Genomic DNA, 24,038 nt, shown 5'->3' with positions numbered 1-24,038 from the left:
TACAAGATTGACCCACCATTACAGGACGATTGGATGACAGTTATGGACGAAATACATATTATGGAACAACTGACCTACAGAATAAGGACTCAAGAGTATCAATACTGCCAAAAGTGGGAGAAATGGACTGAATACATAAAATCGACAGAACAAAGACCATCACATTAACATTGAGAAAGGATCAAACTGTAGAAACATGGTGATCCAACATGTTCTTCTTCATTCCTTTGTTTGTCTGTTTTTTTTTTTTTTTTTTAACCCCTTCCCCCCTATATAATGAAAGTATCAAAAAAAAACCATGTATACAAGTCAAGAACAATTGTTTTATTTCCAAATGTTTTTTTTTAAATTCCATATGTAAAACGTATTACAAAAATAAACAATGTACAAAAATTGCCTTGCCTCATTTACAAATAACTTAAATTCCATATAGGTTTTAACTCAACACAAACAGTGTACAGAAATTACTTTGTTTCATGTAAAAATAAGTGACAAAAAACATAAATACCAAAATTGCTTAACTAATTAAAAATTATTATTTTTTCTACCATTCTCTCAAGGAGAGAAAACAGTCTGTCCATTCTCTCCCTGCTCTCTTGTGCTCTCCTCTCCTCCGTTTCCCTCTGAAATCGCATGTCCTCCCTCATTAGCTCAATGAGCTCGTCGCTGCCTCTTTTTCTGGCTGCCTGGGCTGCCGGGGCTGCTGGGGCTGAACTTGGCCCTGGTTTGTCCTCAGGGAGGGAGGCAATTAGGACAGGGGGGTTGTTGGAAGGCCTCTGTCCCAAAACCTCATCCATGAGGAGAAACCATTGCCAAGTTTCAGCAGTGGATTTCCCGCTCACCCCCTCACCTGTCCCAGGACACTTGCAATCCTAAGGCAGAGCAAATACACCATACCTGTTGTTAACAACAAGAACACCACAATACATTTCAGCAAAGATGTGTCAATTAACTTGCTTACCTTGTATTTTTTTTTTACGTTTTCCCATTTTCTTTTGGCCTGCAAGGGAGTGACCTTCCCCAGCAGGTCCATTTTCTCCAGAATTTTCCTAAAAAAGGAGAAAAAAGGAAAGACTTATGAAAAATATTAAGACAGGGTTGCAATCTTAACATTAGAAAAATCACACAGCAGTACATGCATACTCCTGGATCCTCAAGTTTGCTTAAAACGTTTGTAGACAAAAAAATACATAAAAAGAGAAAGACTATTGCCTTAACTAGTTGTCTCATTGCTGTGGGCTTTGTATAGGGTGAGGGTTAATTTTTGCATACAAGAGGCAGCTAGTGGAAATATTACAAATGGTTAATGACTTTATGACTTTTACCTCCAAGCCACAGTGGCCGAGTTTTTGGCCCCTGTAAATAGATAATAATTTTCGGCCCTTAATTTAATGAAGTCAGCCGTCTGCTCCTTGGTCCCTGAAACAAAAAGAATTACAACAGGTTTTGCCTCAGACCACCTGATAAATGAAGCTGCAGTTTTTTAGTTTAAGTTCAGGTTTTTTAAGAAACACCCCTGGGTTTTAACACTTGTTTTGCTGGCTATTTCAGGTAAATTAAACAATGTATTGCAGACACCGCTATGTTTTTCAGGTATTTTTAGATGGATTTGTGCTCCTGTTTTATTTACTTGAATATACCCTCCTACTTGAAATTCACTGCAAAAAATATTTTCTTACTTAATATTTTGTCTTGTTTCTAGTTCAAACATCTGAAAATTCTTAAATCAAGAAGCATTTAGCCTACTAGACAAGTAAAACATTTCCTGTTTTGGGGGAAAATTAGGTGAGTATTGCTTAAAACAATAAAATAATCTGCTAATGGGTTAAGCAAAATAATCTTAAATCAAACTGAAAACAAGATTATTTTTCTTACCCCATTTGGCAGATTATTTTGCTTATTTTAAGCATAAACTCACTTAATGGAGTTATTTTTTCCCCAAAACAATACAATAACTTTTGCTTGTCTAATAAATGCTTCTTCATATAATATTTTTTTGATATTTATACTAGAACAAAACCAAACAACTAAGCAAGAAAAGCATTTTGTTGATATTAAATTTAGTATTTGCTTAATTTAACTCAGTTGATTGTTTTCACACAGGGGGTTCAGTGATTGGTCCATATTCATGCTTTTAACACTTGTTTCGCTAGTTATTTTAATAAATTAAAACACAATACTTACATTTATAAGTGAATTCCTCGGCCACCACACTACAGACACCCGACATTTTTTTGGAATAAACTTGCGTGAAGTTGCGTCGTCACTCACCGTTTATATAATGGTCGTCACCGGCGCGCTATGAATTCTGGGGAAGGGTAGGCCACGAAGTGTCCATTTTTGTATCCTTCGTTTGTCAGAGAAATGAAGTGCGCATTTGGCGGCGCATTTGAATGACATACCAAACTGGAGCAGCCTTCGTCGCGCCGCGGTGACGCAATCGGCCTTCCAAGCGTGCAGAGTTTGAATTGGGACAGCCTTGTCGGTACACGATCCGTTCCACCTGCGCGATCCGTTTCACGCATGCGCGTAATTACGTAGTAGAAAACGTCACGGTTTTCCTACACTATCGGAACCACGCATGCGATGGCACAACTTGCGGCATATTTGTGTAACGTTAGTTGTATTGTGTTTAACATTTCACAGCGCAGTAGTATTGTCAAAGACGGTTTGTGTCGTTTTTTATTATTAAAAGCAGCTAATATTAGTTAACTTTTAAGTTGAGTAATTTTGTATTAGTATGGCATGGGTCTATATAGGCTAATATATATATCTAATCTAAATGAGGAAAATGATCCCTTCAATGTTGTTTACAGAAGACAATAAGGAACATAATATGCATTTCTTTTTTTTTAAATAATATGCATTTCTGCCTAGACAATCTGCACTTACATGAAGAAAGAACTACAAACAAGTCTGGGGAAACGTTATAGAGTATTTCAAACTTAAACTTACAATGGAAATGACTTGAAAGTAGCATGTGTGCACACAGAAGTGACATGAGACCAGCGGTGGACAGTTGAGTATCTTTATTTAAGAGTAAAAATACACTCTCTCACTCACACTCTCTCTCTCTCACACACACTCTCTCTCTCTCTCACACACACACACACACACACACACACACACACACACACACACACACACACACACACACACACACACACACACACACACACACACTCTCTCTCTCACACACTCTCTCTCTCACACACTCTCTCTCACTCACTCACTCACACCAAATTTATATGGGTGACTGTGCACCCCAACTCCAGCATTTACTCTCAGGTTGAGGGTGTCTTTGCAAATAATCATGAAGGTTTCCATGTCCTGGATGTTTTCAAAAATGAATGTGAAAGGCTCCATGGCATCGCTCCAATTAATCGACTCCATCAGTACCCTCAACGCTTTCATTTGGTCGTCATGATCCATCAACATGTATGATGGTTCTTGCACCTGGCCAGTGAAAAGCCCAAGACTGTTTCTCACGATGTATTCTGCCTGGTACATATGTTTCAGTGTGAGGGGCAGCTCCTCCACTTCTACCTGTTCCTCCTATGAAAAAGTTAAATACCATAAATTAAGACTATACTACAACCTAAGATGTTTAGGTCTATCAAAAGGGGCCTAAAGACATCTTTTCAGCATAAATTAAATAGTTATTATGAGTTATGGTTATGGTTTGTATATTATTGTATTTTCATTAGGCTATTAATTGCGAACCTTTGTATTGTTTTTATTTGTAAGCCACTTTGGACAAAGGCATCTGCTAACTCGTATAAACCATAACATGCACAAAGTAAATACAGGTAGGTCTCACAAAATTAGAATATTGTGGAAGTTTGTCAATTGCAATAATTCAAATGTAAAACGTGAAACTCATACATTATATAGATTCATTAGACACTATGCGAAATATTTCTATTATGTGTGTTAATTTTGATTACTACGGCTTATCTACACCAATACGGCTTATTACTATATCTAAAGAAAACGTCTCGGGTTACTGGATGTAACCCTGGTTCCCCGAGAGAGGGGAACGAGACGCTGCGTCATATCAACGCTACGGGGGAATGCCTTCGGCATGCGTTATCTGAAGTCACTATACAACTATTCCAATCTGGATTGGTGTGCGTCATCGTGCGTCATGACGTTGCATGTGACGGTGACCCGGACGCTATATAAGGGTCACAGGAACAAGGAAATGACAGCTTCGAAAAAGGTTCAAAGCAGCTGTTCTCAGGGCGCCCCGAAGGTGGGGAGAGGGGACGCAGCGTCTCGTTCCCCTCTCTCGGGGAACCAGGGTTACATCCAGTAACCCGAGACGTTCCCCTTCGTTACGGGGAACTCCAGCTGCGTCATATCAACGCTACGGGGAACGAGTACCAGCTAGCCCCCACCGAGAACAGGCGCCCCTGGTGTGAAACATCTGGCACACTCAAGAGCACTAAAGCAAGGGAGAGTGAAAGATCCAACTGTGCTAAGAATTTTATTCTTTCTTGTTTGGTGTACAAAGGGAGGGTTGCATCAACAACCTCGATATTAAGGTCCAAGTATATAGGCCTGATTAATGACAGGCAGAACACTTAACTCCTAACACCTTTTTAGTGGATCATCTCTGGAAGCCTAAGAGGCTCTCTTGCTTACACCGCACATGCAACGAAGGATGAAGAGCCTGAGGAATTTTTAGAATAGCCTCCGGTACCTTGGTTACCGGGGAGAAATATCTCAAAGAAAGCTAACAAACTCCCGTTTAATACCCTATATAGATATACTCTGCGGAGCCGAATAAAGGCTCGAAGCAATTTAATATGATAGCCTGCAGAGACAGGGTTCATCCAGATTTTGACGCAGCATACAGAGGCAGAAAGCACTCTGAAGGTGAGGATCATTGCTAAGGACAGGGGAGAATTTATAGAACCCACTATACTAAGAATTTTATTCTTGTCTTTTTTGGTGTAAGAAAAAGGCTGAGTTAACAGCCTCAGAAGTGAGGTCCAATATATACATATGCCTAAAAAGGCAGGACACTGACTCCAAGGCACCATTAGTGGATAACCCTAAAAGCCTAGAAGGCTCTCCTGTCACACTTATAGCAACGAAGGATGAAGAGCCAGAGGAAATCATAAGATAGCCTCCGGTACCCTTATTGGTGACCGGGGAAATTTTCTACTAGAAAGCTAACAGATTTCCAAAATATGTAGATTTTCTTTTAATCTAACATATATACACGTATCCCGCAGAACCGACAGGGGCTTTTCTTTCCACAGACCTGTCAGCCTGCAAGGATAACAGGATTCATCCTAGAAGGCTACAGGGAAATATGGAGGTCATGGGACGACCCGGGTGGACCACCCTGAGAGCATACGGAGGCCGTAGGCGCCATAGCGGCTCTGAGCGTGGACGAGAGGTCCCGATTAGAGTATAGAAGAATCCCAGTACTGAAGCCATAGGGCAGTAAAAGGCTGGGTCCAGCTAACTCAATTAAAACTTCCTGAGCCGGGGAGTTCTGGAGGTAGCTGATCTGATGACCTCGGCCACCAGATCACCCTATTCGAGAAGGCCAGTGTGGTTTTTCGAGAATAAGATCTACTCAAAATCCTCTGACCCTCTCCAGAACTCCAGGGAGTAGAGCGACCGGGGGAAAAGGCGTACAGACGTTGCCTCGGCCACGTCTGTACCATGGCCTCCAGACCCAACGGGGCTGGATGCGAGAGAGAGAACCAGAGCGGGCAATGAGAATTCTCATGAGAAGCGAATAAATCTACCTCCGCCTGGCCGAACTTCTCCCATATAAGCTCCACCACCTCGGGGTGGAGCCTCCATTCCCCTGGCCTGGGCCCCTGCCTCGACAGGGTGTCTGCTCCCACATTATCAACCACAGGTATATACATAGCCCTCACAGAGAGAAATTTGTCCTTAGACAAAAATAGAATATGATGGGCCAATTTGCACAGAGGACGAGACCTCAAGCCCCCCTGATGGTTGATATAGAAAACCACCGATATATTATCAGACCCAATAAGGACCTGATGGCCTCTGAGGTCTGGAGGGAAATGCCTGAGGGCAAAGAATACTGCCAGCATCTCCAGGCAACTGATGTGCCATGAGAGGTGATGGTCCTTCCAGACCCCGCGGGTGTACCGGCCCTCCATGACCGCACCCCAGCCCCTGCGGGAAGCATCCGTGGTCAGAATTTTTCTGGGACACGAAGCTCCAAGCACCTGGCCTTGGGACAGGAACCGTATGTCTTTCCATATGACTAGAGAACGAAGGTACCTGGACGTAACTCTAATCATACGGAAGGGGTTGCCCCTTGGGGAAAACCCCCTGGTCCCGAGCCACCACTGTAGGGCCCCATAAGGCCCAAAATTCCTTGAAAATGTTTGACAGTGATGGCCTGGCCTAACCTGATAGCTCTAACTGCAGCCACGATACTTTAAATACGTGGCTGGGTCAAGTGAACTTGCATAGATTGCGAGTCCCACTCAGCTCCAAGAAATGTTATTCTTTGAAGAGGAGACAGAGAACTTTTCTTGACATTGAGCCTTAGCCCCAAGCACTGAAGATGACGCAAAACAACATCTCGATGTTGGATTGCTAGCGTCTCTGGTTCTGCCAGAATAAGCCAGTCATCTAATAATTTAGGATGCGGTTCCCCTGAAGTCTCAGTGGAGCAAGGGCAGCATCCATACAGAAAGTGCAAGGGGATAGAGTTAGGCCGAAAGGAAGAACCCTATATTGGTAAGCTTTTCCCCCCAAAAGCGAACCTAAGGAACTTCCTATGATAATGGATGATGAAGTTATGAAAATAAGCATCCATGAGATCTATTGTCACAAACCAGTCTTCAGATCTGATTTGCTGAATGATACTGGGTATAGTGAGCATATTGAAACTAAATCTCCTCAAAGATTTATTCAATACTCTAAGATCTACAATAGGATGAAGTCCACCATCCTTTTTCGGAACAATGAAGTAACGGCTGTAGAAACCTGAATCCCTCTCCTGATTAGGGGCAATTTCTATTGCTTTTGCTAAAAGAGATTCAACTTCATTTTCCATCACCTGGCGCTGATGTGAGAAAACCAGTGTGTGAAATACCCCGTTAAAATCGGGTGGTCTTACTTTAAACTGGATTCTATATCCTTTAACTATACCCAGGGTCCATTTAGATATATTCGGAAGGCCTGACCAGGCGTCTAAACAATCTACAAGAGGAATCAATTTCTCTGGGTTAGTGTCAGGTGATATAATGTGCTTATCGGTGGTCTGAAGCAGTTTACTGGCAGGACGTAACCGATGAATAATCTAATAAGGAGATCAGTCCCTCGAGACTGACCTCAGGTTTTGAGATTCGGTGACCTGAAGCGATAGATCGGCAGGAACTAACCGAAAATAATATGAAGTACCCATAAGGGTCCGCGTTTTTACGCCAGGACCTCATAGTTTATTTTATTTATTTATTTTATTTTTTTTATGAGAACGTCTCCTCTGACCCCGAGCCCTGTACAGGGGGGAGGGGAAGAGGTGACTTCCCAGAATATGAGGAGCTGGTGACTGTCCCCGGGAGACCTGGACTACCATGTAGGTATGCATTTTTTTTTTTTTTTTTTTTGACATTCCGCCATATAAGCCTTCCCTACCAAATTCGAGATAATATTTATATTAGCTCCACTTTAATTTTGGAGGGACGTTTCTGAGTCATCAGAGGTAATACGATATCTGGGAGAAATATTCTTCTACCCCCTGCATCATTAAATTCCCCTTTAATTTTCTTCTTCAATTATTCCACAATCTCAGTACCTCAGTATGGAGATCGTTTGAAAAAGGAAGACTCTGACACAAGGATTTTGACTGGGTTTGCAGGAAGCACTCTTTTTAGACGCTTCCTTCTTATTAAATTACCAAACATTTAATTACATTACAGCCCCAGTCTTTCTCCAGCAACTCCTCATAATGTGGTGAATATTCGTGGTTCAGTGTTGATAGTATCTGACTCCTCAGAATCAGATAAATCAAACACCGGGTCTTTAACACGGTCGGAAGAAGCCGCAGTGACGCGGGCTTCCGAACCGTGCGCGAGACCTGTAAACACTGCTCCACGTGCGAACCCAATGCAAACAGACAACGCGCTGCCTCGACAGACGCGAGCTGATGCACTAGGAACGCAAGCCTATTTTATTCTTTTTAAACAGGCTCAGGCGGGAGCGGAAGAGTAAACTCAGAGTCTACACCCTGCAGACCTGTAATCTACGCGCTGCCTCGGCAAACGCGAGATCCGAGTCACTATAGATTCTGTATTGCAATGCAGACATTAATCTATGCGCTGCCTCGGCAAACGCAAGATTAGTCACAGAATCTTTATTGCAGAGTAGCCGTAATCTACGCGCTGCCTCGGCAAACGCGAGATCCGAGCCACTATAGATTCTGTATTGCAATGCTGACATAAACCTACGCGCTGCCTCGGCAAACGCGAGATCCCAGTCACAGAATCCTTTCAGTTTGCACAAAATAGACAGTGCCCTCGAGAACTGTCCGTGCAAGCTCCGCTCACAACCCAACACCACAAAGAAAGTGTGCGCCATCCTTGCTTCTTTAATTTTTCTTAAATCAAGGAGACGCACACTGCCTTCGCCATAGTAGATTTGACAGACAACACCAAATAAGACGTACAGTTTGACATAGAACGCTGCTGAAGAACAGAAGCTGTCATTTCCTTGTTCCTGTGACCCTTATATAGCGTCCGGGTCACCGTCACATGCAACGTCATGACGCACGATGACGCACACCAATCCAGATTGGAATAGTTGTATAGTGACTTCAGGCATGCCGAAGGCATTCCCCCGTAGCGTTGATATGACGCAGCGGGAGTTCCCCGTAACGAAGGGGAACCCAAAATTCTGTATCAAACAGTGGACAGTATATGAGTTCATCATTTGTGCTCTACATTGTGTGAATAATCAGAAAATAAAAACTGCATGTTGGAGTGAAGAGGTTTGCTCCAGTCATGTAAACATCTTACTGCGATTAACTCCTTACTCTGATCATTGGAAATAATCGCATTATTGGTGTACATGTAAACGGCTGTGAATACTTTCCGGATGCACTGTAATAATGTGTGTGCACTAAATGTATCCTGTCCCAAATGTTTTCTTATATACCTTAAAATGTACACCACTTGACCTGACCCATGGTGAAACGCTGTTTTGTCTTACTATACACAGTGTATATGGTTGAAATGACAATAAACCCACTTGACTGGAACTGTTTGTTACGATCTTCTATTTTTTAATATATCACGTGACGTAACATGTTGTATAAATCTATATAATGTATCAGTTTCAAGTTTTACATTTAATTCAGTAATTCACACAATTTTCCACAATATTCAAATTTTTTTAGACCTACCTGTATAGAATGCATACGTGAAAATGGTTGTCTGGTTAGTTTGGCCATACCTTGACTATTTGGGGTCGAGAAATCCTATAAATAGGTGGTAGGGTGCCTGCCATCAGCTGTTCTGCCTCCTCTGTCCAGAAGGCAAAGCGCTGCCCGAAGTTCTGCCCATGCCTATTCAAAAGTATGGTACTTTTAATGTAGCATAATTGTAAAGTAGACCAATGTTTTACTGCTTGAAATGTGTCCTACCTTGCGAATAGATGGTATGTCAGTCTGTAATACACATGTAATATTGGAGTCTTGCATTGTTTGTTTTTTAACATTCTTGGATACATACATTCCATGAATTACAACTTACATCCAAAAAGTGAAACATGGCACCAGTACAGATGCAGAGGGCATACTGTTAAAGAGAAAAATAATGATTACGGAGATTTAGGACAAACAGGAACAATTGAGTAGAAATTGTATAAGTTTACCATAAGCATGAATATCCCACAGCTCTGTCCATCTGACTGAACTGGAAATGGCTGTAAAGTAATATACAGTTACTCATATGTGATGTTGACAACCATTTATAGTGTCCGCTGAGCAAAATGAAATGACAAAATTACATAGTAAGCAAAGTTACATCAAAATCTTTGCCCGTCTTCTCCACCCACGGTCCATTAGCCACTGCTCCTGCAAGTTGTCTGGAAAAAAATTATGCAAAACTGAATCCATAGAACAAGGTTTTTTTTTTCTCAATCCTAAAGCCAGAGAACAAGGCTTTTACTCAATCCTAAAGCCAGAGAACGAGGCTTTTACTCAATCCTAAAGCCAGAGAACGAGGCTTTTACTCAATCCTAAAGCCAGAGAACGAGGCTTTTACTCAATCCTAAAGCCAGAGAACGAGGCTTTTACTCAATCCTAAAGCCAGAGAACAAGGCTTTTACTCAATCCTAAAGCCAGAGAACAAGGCTTTTACTCAATCCTAAAGCCAGAGAACGAGGCTTTTACTCAAACCTGAAGCCAGAGAACAAGGCTTTTACTCAATCCTAAAGCCAGAGAACAAGGCTTTTACTCAATCCTAAAGCCAGAGAACGAGGCTTTTACTCAAACCTGAAGCCAGAGAACAAGGCTTTTACTCAATCCTAAAGCCAGAGAACAAGGCTTTGCCTGAACAGGATATCAGTCCATTTCACTCAGTTTGATCTGTATTTGTTAAGGCTGTTACACAGTGTCATCAGATTAAAGATTTTCAGAGTGCTGTTCAGGCTTAACTGGATAAAAAATAAATAAAAAAAATGTAGAAAACTATACTTATAAACTATAAACTAAGATTATTAAAACATAATCTATCATGTATTAACTTTAATTCCCATAGTAGCATGTAACTACATGCACTTTCTATTCTCTGTGTTAGCCTTCATCGGTCACAGGTCAAACCTTGCTAATGTCCTCTGCTTATGCGTTTCAAACCTAAATATGGTTCGGTATTTCTCATCTCCAAACCCATTTGGACATAATGAGTCCAGAAAAATAGCCTCCTTCTTAGCAACTAATAACACCTGTGAAGAACATACCCTATTAATGTCAGGTATAGGGGCACCAACTGGTTTAAAAATAGAGAAAAAAAAACAAAAAAACAATGTAACTGTACACAAAGCATGTAGTGGCTTGCTGTTTGTGACCCCCTAGACCATGCTGGCAAAATTATGATATCTTTAGATTCCACATTGTCCTATGAAAAAAAAAAAAACTATGTTCAGATCTCCTTGGACATATCTTCACTTAAAGAGGTGTATCTGCTGGACTTGTCAACACATTATGCAACTTACCGGCAAACTAGGTTCCCTTGGTTTCCATTTAGGGACTTCAAATAGGTCAGCAATGTGGACATCCATTCCCTGAATAAAATTGTATGTCTGCATTTCATATACATATATCTCACAAAAGTGAGTCTACCTTAAGATGCATCACAGTTTCATTTCCATAGTGTTATCCCATGAAAAGTATTTGGGAAAAATGTGAGAGGTGTACTCACTTTTGCACAAATTTATGTGCAAGTCATCAAGGTAAATACAAATACATACATGTCTCCTGGCTGCCTCCTCTACCAGCCTGAAGCACGCATTCCCAATCTGAAAGCACAGAATGTTTTGCATAATTACAATAAAGGCATTAGAACCATCCAAACTCTTTACAGCAATATCCACTTACATTGCTCTCCACCTGTTCATCTAGCCCCAGGCTCCAAAAGTCCTCCCTTTGAAGACAAACTGGGCCATCCAGAACAACAATTTCTTTTGCTGGACGTGTTCTGTCCAGCACATAGGTCAGCTAGAAATAAAAAATATCCCTGTTAGGAATGAGCAATCATGCATTTATTATTTAAAGCACACCAACAAGCTGTGCATGTGAACTATCCAGTTTAGTTTGGCACCAGTGTTGGGGCTAGTTACTCAAAAAAGTAATATATTACATATTACATATTACTCTCAAAAATAGTAATGCCTTACTTTACTTTATTACTCCCTGGAGAAAGTAACTAGTTATATTACTAGTTATATTACTAGTTACATTTTTTTTCTTAATTACTCTATAATTGCCTGAGATGCATCAGATGGAGGGAGAACATACAAAGGAAGTGTGTTCTTTAGGGTCTTTATTACGCCAACAACAGACTGGCACTGTCTAGCACAAATAACTACAAACAACTGTACTTGTGCAATCAAGTACAAACAAGTATTAACTTCCTCAATGTTTAACAAACACCGTCAGATTATCTTTCTAAAAGACAGCGATTCGACGGTAGAAAGAGGTAACATTTCTTCTACTACGTACGAGGCAACAAGCTTATTTATCTCGGATTTTGATGTTGGTAGTACTTTATGTTCAAATGAAAGTTTTTGCTGCTTGTGGGGCTGCTCGTTCATGTCACTCTGTCGCTTCGCAACGAGCTTGATGTGTCCGTGCTGTCGCTGCAGGTGCTTCTTCAAGTTGGAGGTAGAGTTACAAGCGGTGCAGAGCAGCTTTCTCCCCGGGCAGAGTGTGCACTTCACCGTCAAGTTATTTTCCTTCCGTTGAACATATTCAAAATAATTACTGAATCTCCACCCGTCGAAACTAGCTTTCTGTTGCTGGGAACCTTCCTCTGAAAAAGAGCTTGCCGTTGTTGACGTTTCCATTTTTCCCCGTCTGTCTTTGAGGGTGCCGCTCTGCTGCTGGCTGCCGGGTGTCGACCAATCGGTGATGGTAAATGATACCTCGTGCCAAACCCAGACCAATCACTGTTCCATTCACGCTCCCCTTCCCTTCTGTTCTCTGTGTTGTGTGCCTTGTGTGTGTGATGAAGGTGCTACTGGCAAATGTAACGCAAGTAACTAGCTCGGGAAAACTGTAATAATATTACCATTTTCAGACGAGTAATGCCTTACACTACCAGTTACTGAAAAAAGTAATATTATTACAGTAACGCGTTACTTTGTAACGCGTTACACCCAACACTGTTTGGCACTCACCACTTGTTCTTGCTGAGGACACAACCTCTTGGACCACAGTGGACCTTTATTGGCATACTGGTGGTCCACCAGTCCAATGTCTTCTGCATCGTTTTGGCTGCCCTCAGATTCATGGCTATGACCTACACAACAGGAAAGTAAATACTAATCGTCATTGTCAAGTGTCATGTTTATATTTGCTATGTCACCAAGTAGGATTATTACAATACCTTGTGGCCGAAAGTAGGGCCTTAGCTGCGCAACATTAAGTTTCTGTATTTTCCCTAACATAGCCACACTTGCCACACCCTTCTCTGTCAGGGATGTGAGGGTGAATGGCCCTTGGTGGAGATCCTGTAAACAATTTCCTTTTTGGGCTCCCCAATTAGGACCTCGTCCCCTGCCTTAACTGAGCACTGGCGAACCCCTTTCCTTTTCTTTGACTCAAAAGCCTTTTTTTGTTTCGCCTGTGCCTTTTCAATGTTCTTCCGTACCTTAAAGATAAGAATATATTACTATGCGAACATTCTTTTTCAAATTGAGCATGCCAGCCACACAATTCTGAACAAACCGTTTCATTGAGGGCCTTGACTCCAGCTAGTTTTAGCTCCAGCTCCTCCTCTGGGTCCGCCAATTCAAAGGCAGCGTCTGTCTCACAGACATTTAATGCCTGTGGTAGACGGGGGTGCCTATTGTACATTAAAAAGTACGGGCTGTACTTGGTGGATCTCTAATTTGAAACAAAATGTTTTGCATCAAATCACAAAATAAAACTCTTAAAACATGTATGCAATATACGTTATCTGGTCATTTTGAATAATAACCTGTTTTGCAGTGTTTATTCCATAAACTATGGCCTGCAGGTGGATGTCCCAATCATCATGGTGCTGATTAACATATTTTCTGAGAGTCCTCTTTACATTTTGATTAGTTCTCTCATCCTTCAACATAGAAAGGAATTAATACATGCACTTTAGTATACATTGGCTAAAGTTGACTTTACTGTTTTGCGGGATGTCATGATGGCACACTTACTTGGCCGTTTGACTGGGGATGGTATGCACTTGTGATGGCATGCTTGATGTTCAGCGCCGCAAATATGTGTGCATTAAGCTGTACAAAATTCAGACACACATGGTTATTTTCAATATTTATTTTCAATATTTATTGGAAGAGGTGTTAGTGAGGCCAGCAGGGGGTGCTCACCCTGTGGTCTGTGTGGGTCCTAATGCCCCAGTATAGTGACGGGGACACTGTACTGCCAAAAGAGCACCGTCCTTCGGATGAGACGTAAAACCGAGGTCCTGACTCTCTGTGGTCATTAAAAATCCCAGGATGTCCTTCGAAAAAGAGTAGGGGTGTAACCCCGGCATCCTGGCCAAATTTGCCCCTTGGCCTCTGTCCATCATGGCCTCCTAATCATCCTCATATATACTGATTGGCTTCATCGCTCTGTCTCCTCTCCACCAGTAAGCTGGTGTGTGGTGGGCGTTCTGGCGCAGTATGGCTGCCGTCGCATCATCCAAGTGGATGCTGCACATTGGTGGTGGTTGAGGAGATTCCCCCCCTTTCATGTAAAGCGCTTTGAGGTCTCAGAAAAAGCGCTATATAAATGTAACGAATTATAATTATTATTATTACTTGGCCGTTTGACTGGGGATGGTATGCACTTGTGATGGCATGCTTGATGTTCAGCGCCGCAAATATGTGTGCATTAAGCTGTACAAAATTCAGACACACATGGTTATTTTCAATATTTATTGGTCTCAGAAATGACCAATGACCGCGAATTGTGATGATGTCATATGTCCTGTGTGAAGGGGGTGAAAGGAGAGGGTAATAAGGACACATACCTCGTTAACAAATGCACGGCCCGTCAGTGATGATTTTCCGGACCATATCAAATGTGTAGAGCTTTGACACAAGTGCCTCAGCCACCTCAGTGCTGGAGCCACACTTCAAAGGCTCAGCGATAACCCACTTCGTGAAGAGGTCTGTCACCGTGAGGACGTATTGATGGTCTTTCATGGTTTTTTTCAGTGGACCAATGAGGTCCATACCGACCACCTCCCACGGCTCTTTCAACTGTAGAGATATGTAATATTACCACATCACCTAACTTGTTGCTTCAAGTGGTACACCAAGGTAAGCTCTACCTTAATAGGGTGAAGGGCAGGAGACACAGTCTTTATGGGGTCGTTCTTTTGGCATCTGTGACAGCTTTTGACCTGATGGATACATTTATTATTTAGACCAAATAATTATCTGAAGTCAAACAAAGCCACTAAATCAATTCATTGCCTGAGAGCCATAGTGTTAAATTCCATGAAAGTTCCAAAAAAGTACCCAATCTGCCACATCTGCCTTTATGTTATCCCAGTAGTACCCTACAACAACCCTGTCCATGGTCGCCCTCACGCCCCCATGGTTCCCTGTGCCAGGGTTGTTGTGGCACTCCTCCAGGACAGCCCGCCTCTGCTCATCAGACAGCACAACCAGCCTCATGAATTGTGCACTGGGGCCAGTGTAGAATAATTTACTTTCTGTGATAGACAAACAATGTTTGTTACGTACGATTTTGCTGCTTTGTTTGGTATTACAATACAGCACTTATGTGCACATGTGTCCATGTGCACGTGTTAACTAAAACAATGCTAATATTATTTCAGATACACACACCATTCGTGAGACCTTCTTCTTCAACGCCGCATCCACCAACCCGTCAACCAAATATTGCCTAACGGCAGCGTAAAGGACAAACTTCTCATTTCTTCCGCTGAACTCCATTTTCTTTCGCTGTGAGTGAATGAAAGTCTCGCGGTACAAACCACTACGCATGCGTGAAACGGATCGTGCAGGTGGAACAGATCGTGTACCGACAAGCCTTCTTAGCACTGCTGTGACGCAATCTGCCTTCAAACGCGGCCTTCGAAGCGTGCAGTGTTTGAATTGGGACAGTCTTCGTCGCGCCGCGGTGACGCAATCGGCCTTCAAATACGGCCATCCGGCCTTCAAATACGGCCTTCGAAGGACGCAGCCTTCACTTTGGGACACAGCTATAGACTTTATGAAGAACGGTTTTGAGGCCGTTTATGGGGGGTATGGGTGGCGCCATCTTGGAAAATCTTGGGAAATCCTAACCCCGCCCACCTTCTGGCCAATCCATATATGGGTAAAGGACGCGAGTCCGGTTATTCTGCAAATGGAACAGCGCGCGTCACTCAGCTCGCTCTGCTACTCCGGTTATCTCTGTATGTATATTTTAGGCAACAATAAAACGAAATATGTTATAAAACACCACACTGCCTCTTTTCGTTTTCATTTAAAGAAATCTTAAACATTATAGCCACACAAATGTGGTTCAGGCAACGCGTATTGATTATATTCACTGCATGTAACGTTTGCCTATTTATAACAAAACGAAATATAAAACACAACCCTGCCTCTTTTCGTTTAAATATAATATAAAAATATTAAACATTTTAATATGGTCCAGGCAATATGTGCATTTGTACTAAACAACAGATGTTGCAGTAAACAACATTACAGATCATCTTCGTTGTATTAAAATTTAAAATGACAAAACTCAACCCAGTCTCTTTTTGTTAAATTTCAGTTTTATCAATATTAGCCATTATAAAAGTATAAGTAAAAGGTACAAGAAGCTATACAAATAAAGCAAACAATTCAGTCAAACATTCAAAGTCAGCGCTCTAGTCTAACCATACAACGGTAAAGTTAAATAGCTTATAAAGTTATGAAACTTCCCCTCAGCCAAAACGATTGGCCAGGGAACAAATGATAGATTCAAGAGACCAAAAATCGCCCGTTAGATATACACAAGACGAATTATATCTCATGTTTAACCACTACAGAGACGCCAGAGTCAGCGGCAAACGTCAGAACGACTAGCCGAGGAAAGGCTGTTACAGGCGGGGTACATGAGCGCCGAGCGCCCGGTGATCGCCTGGATCTCACAACCTGGATCAAATTTTCATAAATCTTTATAAATAAACCACAGATTTGAGCTTTAAACAACTACATTCTCACCTGAAAAAACTCTTAAAACTACATTTCATGATACAAAAACAGTAGTACATGATACAAAATTGGCGCTTCTTATGTTGTCATTCTCCTTGGCGCAGCCTATGCTCGTTATCAGCTGTCAATCAAGCTCTCAATCAAAGTTAACCACGCCCTTATTTGTCATACATTTTATATCTAAATACGATCTAAACTAACGAGTTAGAAAAAAAATTCACGCCCCTCACAGTTGTCAGGCACTCGGAACCTATCGAAAAATATAATAAAAGTCCATGGGACCAACCTGTAAAAACATGAATTTATGCTGTGAAAACGGACATTTTAACATGGTGGTCTATGGACATTTTCTCCCTTTTGAGACCTGCCCCTAGCGGATTTTCTATGTATTGCAGTTTTTCGCACTTCCGGGTAGGCTTAATTTTTCAGATTAGAATGTTGCCGCTAGGACACAACATTTATATTTTATGTGATAAATGTTGGTCGCGTGGCTTATAGCTAACCTTTCTGACTTGTCTGCTAAAGACGGAAAAAAGCCAGCTTGCGGGCTTCATGCACATATGCACAGTTGTCGTGTGCATGACAGATCTACCCGGGGAAACATTAGAGTACAAAATATTTTTTTCTCTAATATAGACCAGTTTGTAGATTGGTCCACCATCCGTACGGTGATGGACGTGGAATGGCGCAGGCGGCGCTCTACTGGGAATTGGAGTACTGAGCTGCTGCATTGTTTTCCTCTTTTTTTCCATTCAGTCGGTTACCTTTGAACTTAACGGATCCTTCTCCCTCTCGCTGGTCTATGTGTCCCGGGACCTTTGAATTTACAAAATAAGCACTGCTATCCATCCCACAAGAAATCCAGGATTTGATTCAACCACACACAAACATCATGTGACCATTGAATCTCAAGCTTATGTTGAGCTATGTTGAGCTATAGAAAGGCCTTTATATTCTTTTAGGTCCTGTAAATTATTTGTATTTATCATTTGTTTTTGGCTTCTTTTAGAATTGATGCTGCTGTGGAAAACAATGAAGCCATTGAGAAAAAAATGGCTTCATTGTTTTGACAGACCTTGGGCCCTATTTCAAAACAATGAAGCCATTGAGAAGCTTAACTTAGCCAGTTACCATGAGCACAATTGTAATACATTCCGTTTGTTTAAGACCCACATGATTTTTATTACATTCAAGACAGATATATCAAAAGCGAACAAGTCTTACACTAAAATGTTAGCATTTTTATGTACAAAATTATTAAGAAATGTAGTCTTGCAAGAACTAAAGAAATAGACATCAGAGACGAGAATGCGCATGATAATATAAGGTATTCTTACATAATTATATTTGCATTCCGTGACTTTGTTGTGAACAACAACAGGCTTCGGCCATGAAAATGGAAAACAATTCTAACCAATAATATTTCGATTTATACATTATCAGTGTGGTCATCTGTGTAGCTATAATTAACCTACTCCTGTTGTATTGGAAAAACCTAGTTGTGCGTTGTGTAGCTTATTTGTTATGTTTTTATAGGTTAATCAGAAGATTTCTGTTGGATCTGAAAAAATAAGTGAATCAAGCCAGGACAGTGGAGAAGAATATGTTCCATCCACAAGTGGGGATAGTACGGATAGTAACGTGAGCCAAGAACTATCATTAAAAAGTCAAGCTGATGCAACAGTACTTCCATGCAAGCTCAAATTTAAGACACCTCTTGCTAAATTCCAGGACAATGACAGAATTGCTGCTATAACACAAAGCCAACATAATGCTCCTGACAGCACCACATCAGGTAAAACAACAGTTGGAGATGTATCATCAGTACTTGTTCCTGCTGTCGTCAGAAAGAGTAATGGATCTCGAATGTACAACAAGCGACAGTACTGCCTATATTGTAGATCAGCGGTCCAGAAAATATCTAGACACTTGGAGCGTGCTCACTTAAAAGAGATTGAGGTTTCAAGAGCATTGAGTTTTCCAAAGGAAATTGCAGCTTGAATTTCTGAGAAACAAAGGAAACTTTGCACATAATGCTGAAGTTATAAGAACAGGGTCTGGAATTATTATTCCCTTCAAACAACAAAAAGAAAAGTGTGATGGTCAAGACTTCATTCACTGTGTGTACTGTCAAGGGTTGTTTATGAAGTGCTTTGGAGACTCATGCAGAGCTGTAAATTCCAACCTAGCAGTGTTAAATCTAAACCTGGAAAAACTAGAACCTATCTATCTGAGAAGGAACTTAATAAATAAGACATGTGGCGCATATAAAAGTCATTCATTTAGAGTTTATTCTCACTTGAATTATGGAACATCGGCATCTTGGTGATTGCAAGTCTTCCCAGTGGTGCAACAAGGAAAGTGGCAGGCATCTGATCCAGAGATAGTGGGTTTGAGTCCCGCGTGAGACGACTTTAGAAAAATTGTGTGGGATTTTGATTTCTTTATTATTCAAGCGTTGTACTAATCTTTCTTTCTCTTAGATTAGAAAATATTATGTTTTTGTTCATTCTGTGTTCATTTTCATCTGAACTTCTGTTCATTTTGAGTTCATTTTCACCTGTACTTCTGAACCAGCTGTTTTTTCATGTATGTTCAATTTCGGCTGTTTTTGCTCTTCCTGCTCTGCACTGCAGTTGCAGCTGCTTCAGGGGCTTGGCCCCATATCGCTGCTTGAAGCTATATTTTATATTTGAGTCTAATACTGTTTTGCCACTTCTGTTTTACTATTTTATATTTGAGTCTGATACTGTTTTGCTACTCCAGTTTTAAAGGTCCCATTGCATGGATTATTTTATTATTTTAGAATGTTTCCTGGGGTGCCCTTATAATGTTAGTATGTTTTTTAGATCAAAAGTTGTTATAATTTAGAAATAAAAGGCATATTTCCTAGCCTGATTTTAGCCTCTGATTTGAACGCTCTGTTTGAAGGGGCGTGTCTGCTGTGAGACTTCAGTGTAAACGGCCACTGCTGTGATTGGCTGACATGCTTGCATATGAAATATCTAGCATTACATGTGGAATTCTCTCGAAAACTTTTACTATTACAGCTATTATACGTTTTTACTATTACAGCAATCGGGATTAATGAATCGTGAGATGTTTAAGTATTTAGATCTACTCCCATCACATAAAAGGTTGCAGTGATGAGCATTGAGCAGATGACAGCCTGTTGATCACGTGAATGAAGATCTTATCATTGCAACGCAGTTTCTGCACTCTCACTAATGATTTCACCAATGCAAACATGAGGTAAGTACAGTAAGAGCTTCGTTGTGCAGTGTAACAGCGTCATTGATTTCATAACGAGTTTTGGCAAGTGTCCAGATAAACTCGCGCTGTGTGATTGACAGCTTGGGCGATTGGAAAGGGATTGTTCTTAGATCGCTTTCTGTATATATATTAATCACAGTTTAAGTAAGATTATTTTCATCCTACTAAGAGAAACGACGTGAAGCTGATATTTTAGTCACTGGCTTGATTTACTGATGCATAAACAGTATTGAACGACTTTGAGAGAAAGATCTGTCTGAACTTGAACAATTACACATCAGAAATTCACATAACCCACTGGTTCTTCAGAGGCTCAGATGAAGGAACTAAAAATATACTTTTGTGTTGTACATCCAAACACTGAGCAACTGCCATGCTTCGCTCGTTTGCAAGCCATGATATCTCTCGAGGAAAAACCAATATCGCACTCACGCAGCTCATTTTCTCATGGGCAGGCCAAATTCTTTTTGCGGGCAAAGAAGAGAAAGGGGAGGTAACCTTTCCCTGTATGACGACATAAGGGGAAGATTTCTAGATTCGCCCGTCTGAGCTTTCATTTTCTCAAAAATACCCAGGGCTTGGTTTACACCCATCAAAATGTCTAGCCACTGGGGGACCATAGGCAGGATAGGGAAACTCATATTAAGGATAAAAAACCTCATAAAGTGAAATTTTGTGCTATATAAATAAAGTGAACTTGAACTTTAGCTGAAGAAAGAAACTCATACAGGTTTGGAACAACTTCAGGGTGAGTAAGTGATGACAAATTTTTCATTTTTGGGTGAACTAATCCTTTAAGTCATGAAATTGGGAAGATTTTTAACTGACTGACTACTTTTAGATGTTTTTTGCAGCATAGTGTTCTCGTGGCATGGAAGTCAACGGCTACCGTGAACTGTCTGGTTTCCAACATTCTTCACTCTTTAATTCTTCACAGGTCAGGGGTAAAAACTGACCTGTGGGGATATTTTGGGGATATTTAATTTAATTTAATTTTATCAATCAATAAAATTCCTCTTGAAACAAACTTTGTTGTATTATTTTAATACTGTGAAGCTGCTTTGATACAATCTGTATTGTGAAAAGCGCTATACAAATAAAACTTGACTTTAATCTTCTTTTGTGTTCAGCAGAAGAAAGAAACTCATACAGGTTTGGAACAACTTGTGAGTAAATTATGACCGAATTTTAATTTGTGGGTGAACTAACCCTTTAATTGTAGTATCTGCATTGTTGGCAAGATAACAAATGTATTGCTGTTCACATTGTTTTAAAGCACTTCAGAATATTAAATACAATATTATACAACACAACTGGTCGTGGTCGTGGCCAGCATTTACCCGCTATATCTCTATAGTTACCATAATCTTCGCAGCTTTAAAAAAAACAATCATCATTCCTAATGCCGAAACAGCCAATCCGAGTCAGAGTAGGGCAGAATTGTTTTCAAAGTCTTTTACACCACGAGTCTGACAACTGGACACACTGCCGAACAAAGAACCGCACGTCGGAAAGCAAGCCTGAGGTAAGTTAGCTTACAACGTTAAACTGTCCTGTCAGATACAGACAGCGATGTTGCCAATGTCATTATTTTGACATAGAGGGCAGGATAATATCGCGAGCGGGCACGGGCGCCGTGAGAGCAGGAAGTTAGTGAGTTTTTTTGCTGCCGCATCCTTCTCACCTTTTTTACCCCTGACCTGTTTTCATGCTTGCTCCATTGAAAGTCTGTTCAACCAAAACTCTAATGCTTCAAAACATTTATAAAGAGATGGTAAAACAAATCCATATGAGTGGAGTGGTTTAATCCAGTCTTCTGACGAGACACCATGACTTAACCGATTTAATTCAGGCTTTCATTCACATACAAACATTGATCAGTAAATATACATTCATTACTCGTCTGTGTTTTATATCAAATAATCTTAATTAGGCAACATTGCAGATCAACTGAGGAAATACTATAATGGTAAGGTATTTTATTCAATTTTGGAGAAATTGATGAAAAGGTTTAGTAGATAGATATGGTCAATCTTTATTTACAGAAAACAAATTATACTGTATCTGATAGTCTGGAAAACACAGTTACCCCATAATTCCTATGTAGATTTTGTGGGAACAGTTTGGTTGTAAAGTTGGTTAGACCCATAGGATGTGAAAATTCATCTCAAGTCACCTTTATTTCTATAGCGCTTCATACATCTTAATATTACGACAAACTTAACTGGTAGAATGCAAAGGTTTGCAGTTGTTAACCGTGTGCTCTCAATGTGCATAATTGAAAAAAAAATTTTTTTTATTGATTGATATTTATGTCTGAGTTGATCGAGCTGAATGAAATGGCACGTGATGAGTAATGGGGGTATGTACATTTGTGATTGCTTGTTTAAATAATAAAATCACCTTGAGTGAGCACAGCTGCTGCTGTGTGTGTATTGCAAGTCAGATACGTTGTTGCGTTTACTCTGTGAACAGGTTATGGGCCCAGAAAGTCAAGAAGTCAAGCGTTTGTTTAACCCTTGTGTTATGTTGCGGGTCAATTTGACCCGTTTAGATTTTCTAGTTGTTGGAAATACTGGTTAACCTATGTTTTTTTTCTTGATATTTTGTGACTTTTTCTCATTTATCATCATGAACATGCATGCAAAGTTTCAACATGCTGGTGTTTTTTGACATATACAAACAAAATTACTGTTCCTTTCGTGATGTTCGCGGGTCAATTTGACCCGCATATTTTAACGCTCTAAGGCAACTGTACGGACCCAAAATAATAACATTTCTTGGTTATATTTTGTTATTTTATTTTTTTACTACCTTATGAAGCTAAAAAATTTAGTTTTCCACACTTATTTCAATGCAGAAAAATATTTTTGTCAGCCACAGATGGTAAAAATTACCTATCATTTATTTTTTCAAGCTACCTGAAATAACATTAAACCTTTTCTTTTTTTCTTGATATTTTGTGACTTTTTCTCATTTATCATCATGAACATGCATGCAAAGTTTCAACATGCTGGTGTTTTTTGACATATACAAACAAAATAAATGTTCCTTTCGTGATGTTCGCGGGTCAATTTGACCCGCATATTTTAACGCTCTAAGGCAACAGTACGGACCCAAAATAATAACATTTCTTGGTTATATTTTGTTATTTTATTTTTTTACTACATTATGAAGCTAAAAAAATAGGTTTTCCACACTTATTTCAATGCAGAAAAAATATTTTGTCAGCCACAGATGGTAAAAATTAACTATCATTTATTTTTTCAAGCTACCTGAAATAATATTAAACATTTTTTTTCTTGATATTTTGTGACTTTTTCTCATTTATCATCATGAACATGCATGCAAAGTTTCAACATACTGGTGTTTTTTTTTTTTGACAAATACAAACAAAATTACTATTACGTCTGTGATGTCCATCATAGGCAGCTATTCAAAAGCAACTGTACAGACACAAAATAAAAACATTTATTTTATGTATGTCAGGGAATTAACTCCAGTTCTAAAGTGTAAGTGTATCTAAAAGTGCTCTAACCCAAACCAAACACACTTGAAAAAGCTAAATCATGGTGTTCAGAATTAATTGCAAATTACAAATGAAAATCTTTGACAGACACAAATAGTAAAATAAGCTCTCATTTATATATTCAAGATATCGGAAATATCTTGAGACTTCGACATAGACAGCAGGAAAAATGAGCTCAGATTAATTGATTAATTGTTCAGTTATGATGTTCTAAGCAAAAAAAAAAAAAAAAAAAGTTGAAAAAAAGTATATGCAAATATAGATAAATATAACGTATATTCAAATTTTAAATAGTTTTAAAAAATGGTTAAAA

General features: G+C 40.1%; 1 protein-coding gene and 1 long non-coding RNA gene across 2 annotated transcripts; both read right to left on the bottom strand.

Annotated features, from left to right (window-relative positions):
• Nucleotides 1-393: 393 nt before the first annotated feature.
• Nucleotides 394-1,426, bottom strand: LOC309497844. The gene is made up of 3 exons (XR_014205734.1): nt 1,326-1,426; nt 954-1,049; nt 394-863 (listed from the first exon to the last, which is right to left on the bottom strand). It is a non-coding gene; the product is annotated as an uncharacterized lncRNA (long non-coding RNA).
• Nucleotides 1,427-9,654: 8,228 nt separating this feature from the next.
• On the bottom strand, nt 9,655-13,245 carry LOC309496957 (uncharacterized protein). The gene is made up of 8 exons (XM_082167153.1): nt 13,113-13,245; nt 12,904-13,025; nt 11,603-11,722; nt 11,476-11,523; nt 10,032-10,092; nt 9,880-9,930; nt 9,759-9,803; nt 9,655-9,673 (listed from the first exon to the last, which is right to left on the bottom strand). The coding sequence occupies exons 1-5, from the start codon at nt 13,171-13,173 to the stop codon at nt 10,069-10,071; spliced, it is 375 nt and encodes a 124-aa protein (XP_082023279.1). The 5' UTR covers nt 13,174-13,245; the 3' UTR covers nt 9,655-9,673; nt 9,759-9,803; nt 9,880-9,930; nt 10,032-10,068.
• Nucleotides 13,246-24,038: the final 10,793 nt, after the last annotated feature.

This window comes from Leuciscus leuciscus (genome assembly GCF_965113295.1).
Source record: "Leuciscus leuciscus genome assembly, chromosome: 4".
Lineage (NCBI taxonomy): Eukaryota > Metazoa > Chordata > Actinopteri > Cypriniformes > Leuciscidae > Leuciscus > Leuciscus leuciscus.
This window is presented reverse-complemented; position numbering and strand designations above follow the sequence as displayed.

Bases quoted from the DNA above. Each gene is read 5' to 3' on its own strand.
- LOC309496957 (XM_082167153.1), bottom strand. From the start codon at position 13,173: ATGTTAGGGAAAATACAGAAACTTAATGTTGCGCAGCTAAGGCCCTAC. The intron at 11,723-12,903 runs GTGAGTGCCAAA...TTTTATTTCTAG, and splicing joins GTCCTCAGCAAGAACAAGTG to CTGACCTATGTGCTGGACAG. The intron at 10,093-11,475 runs GTATGTATTTGT...ATTTTTTTCCAG, and splicing joins AGGAGGCAGCCAGGAGACAT to ACAACTTGCAGGAGCAGTGG.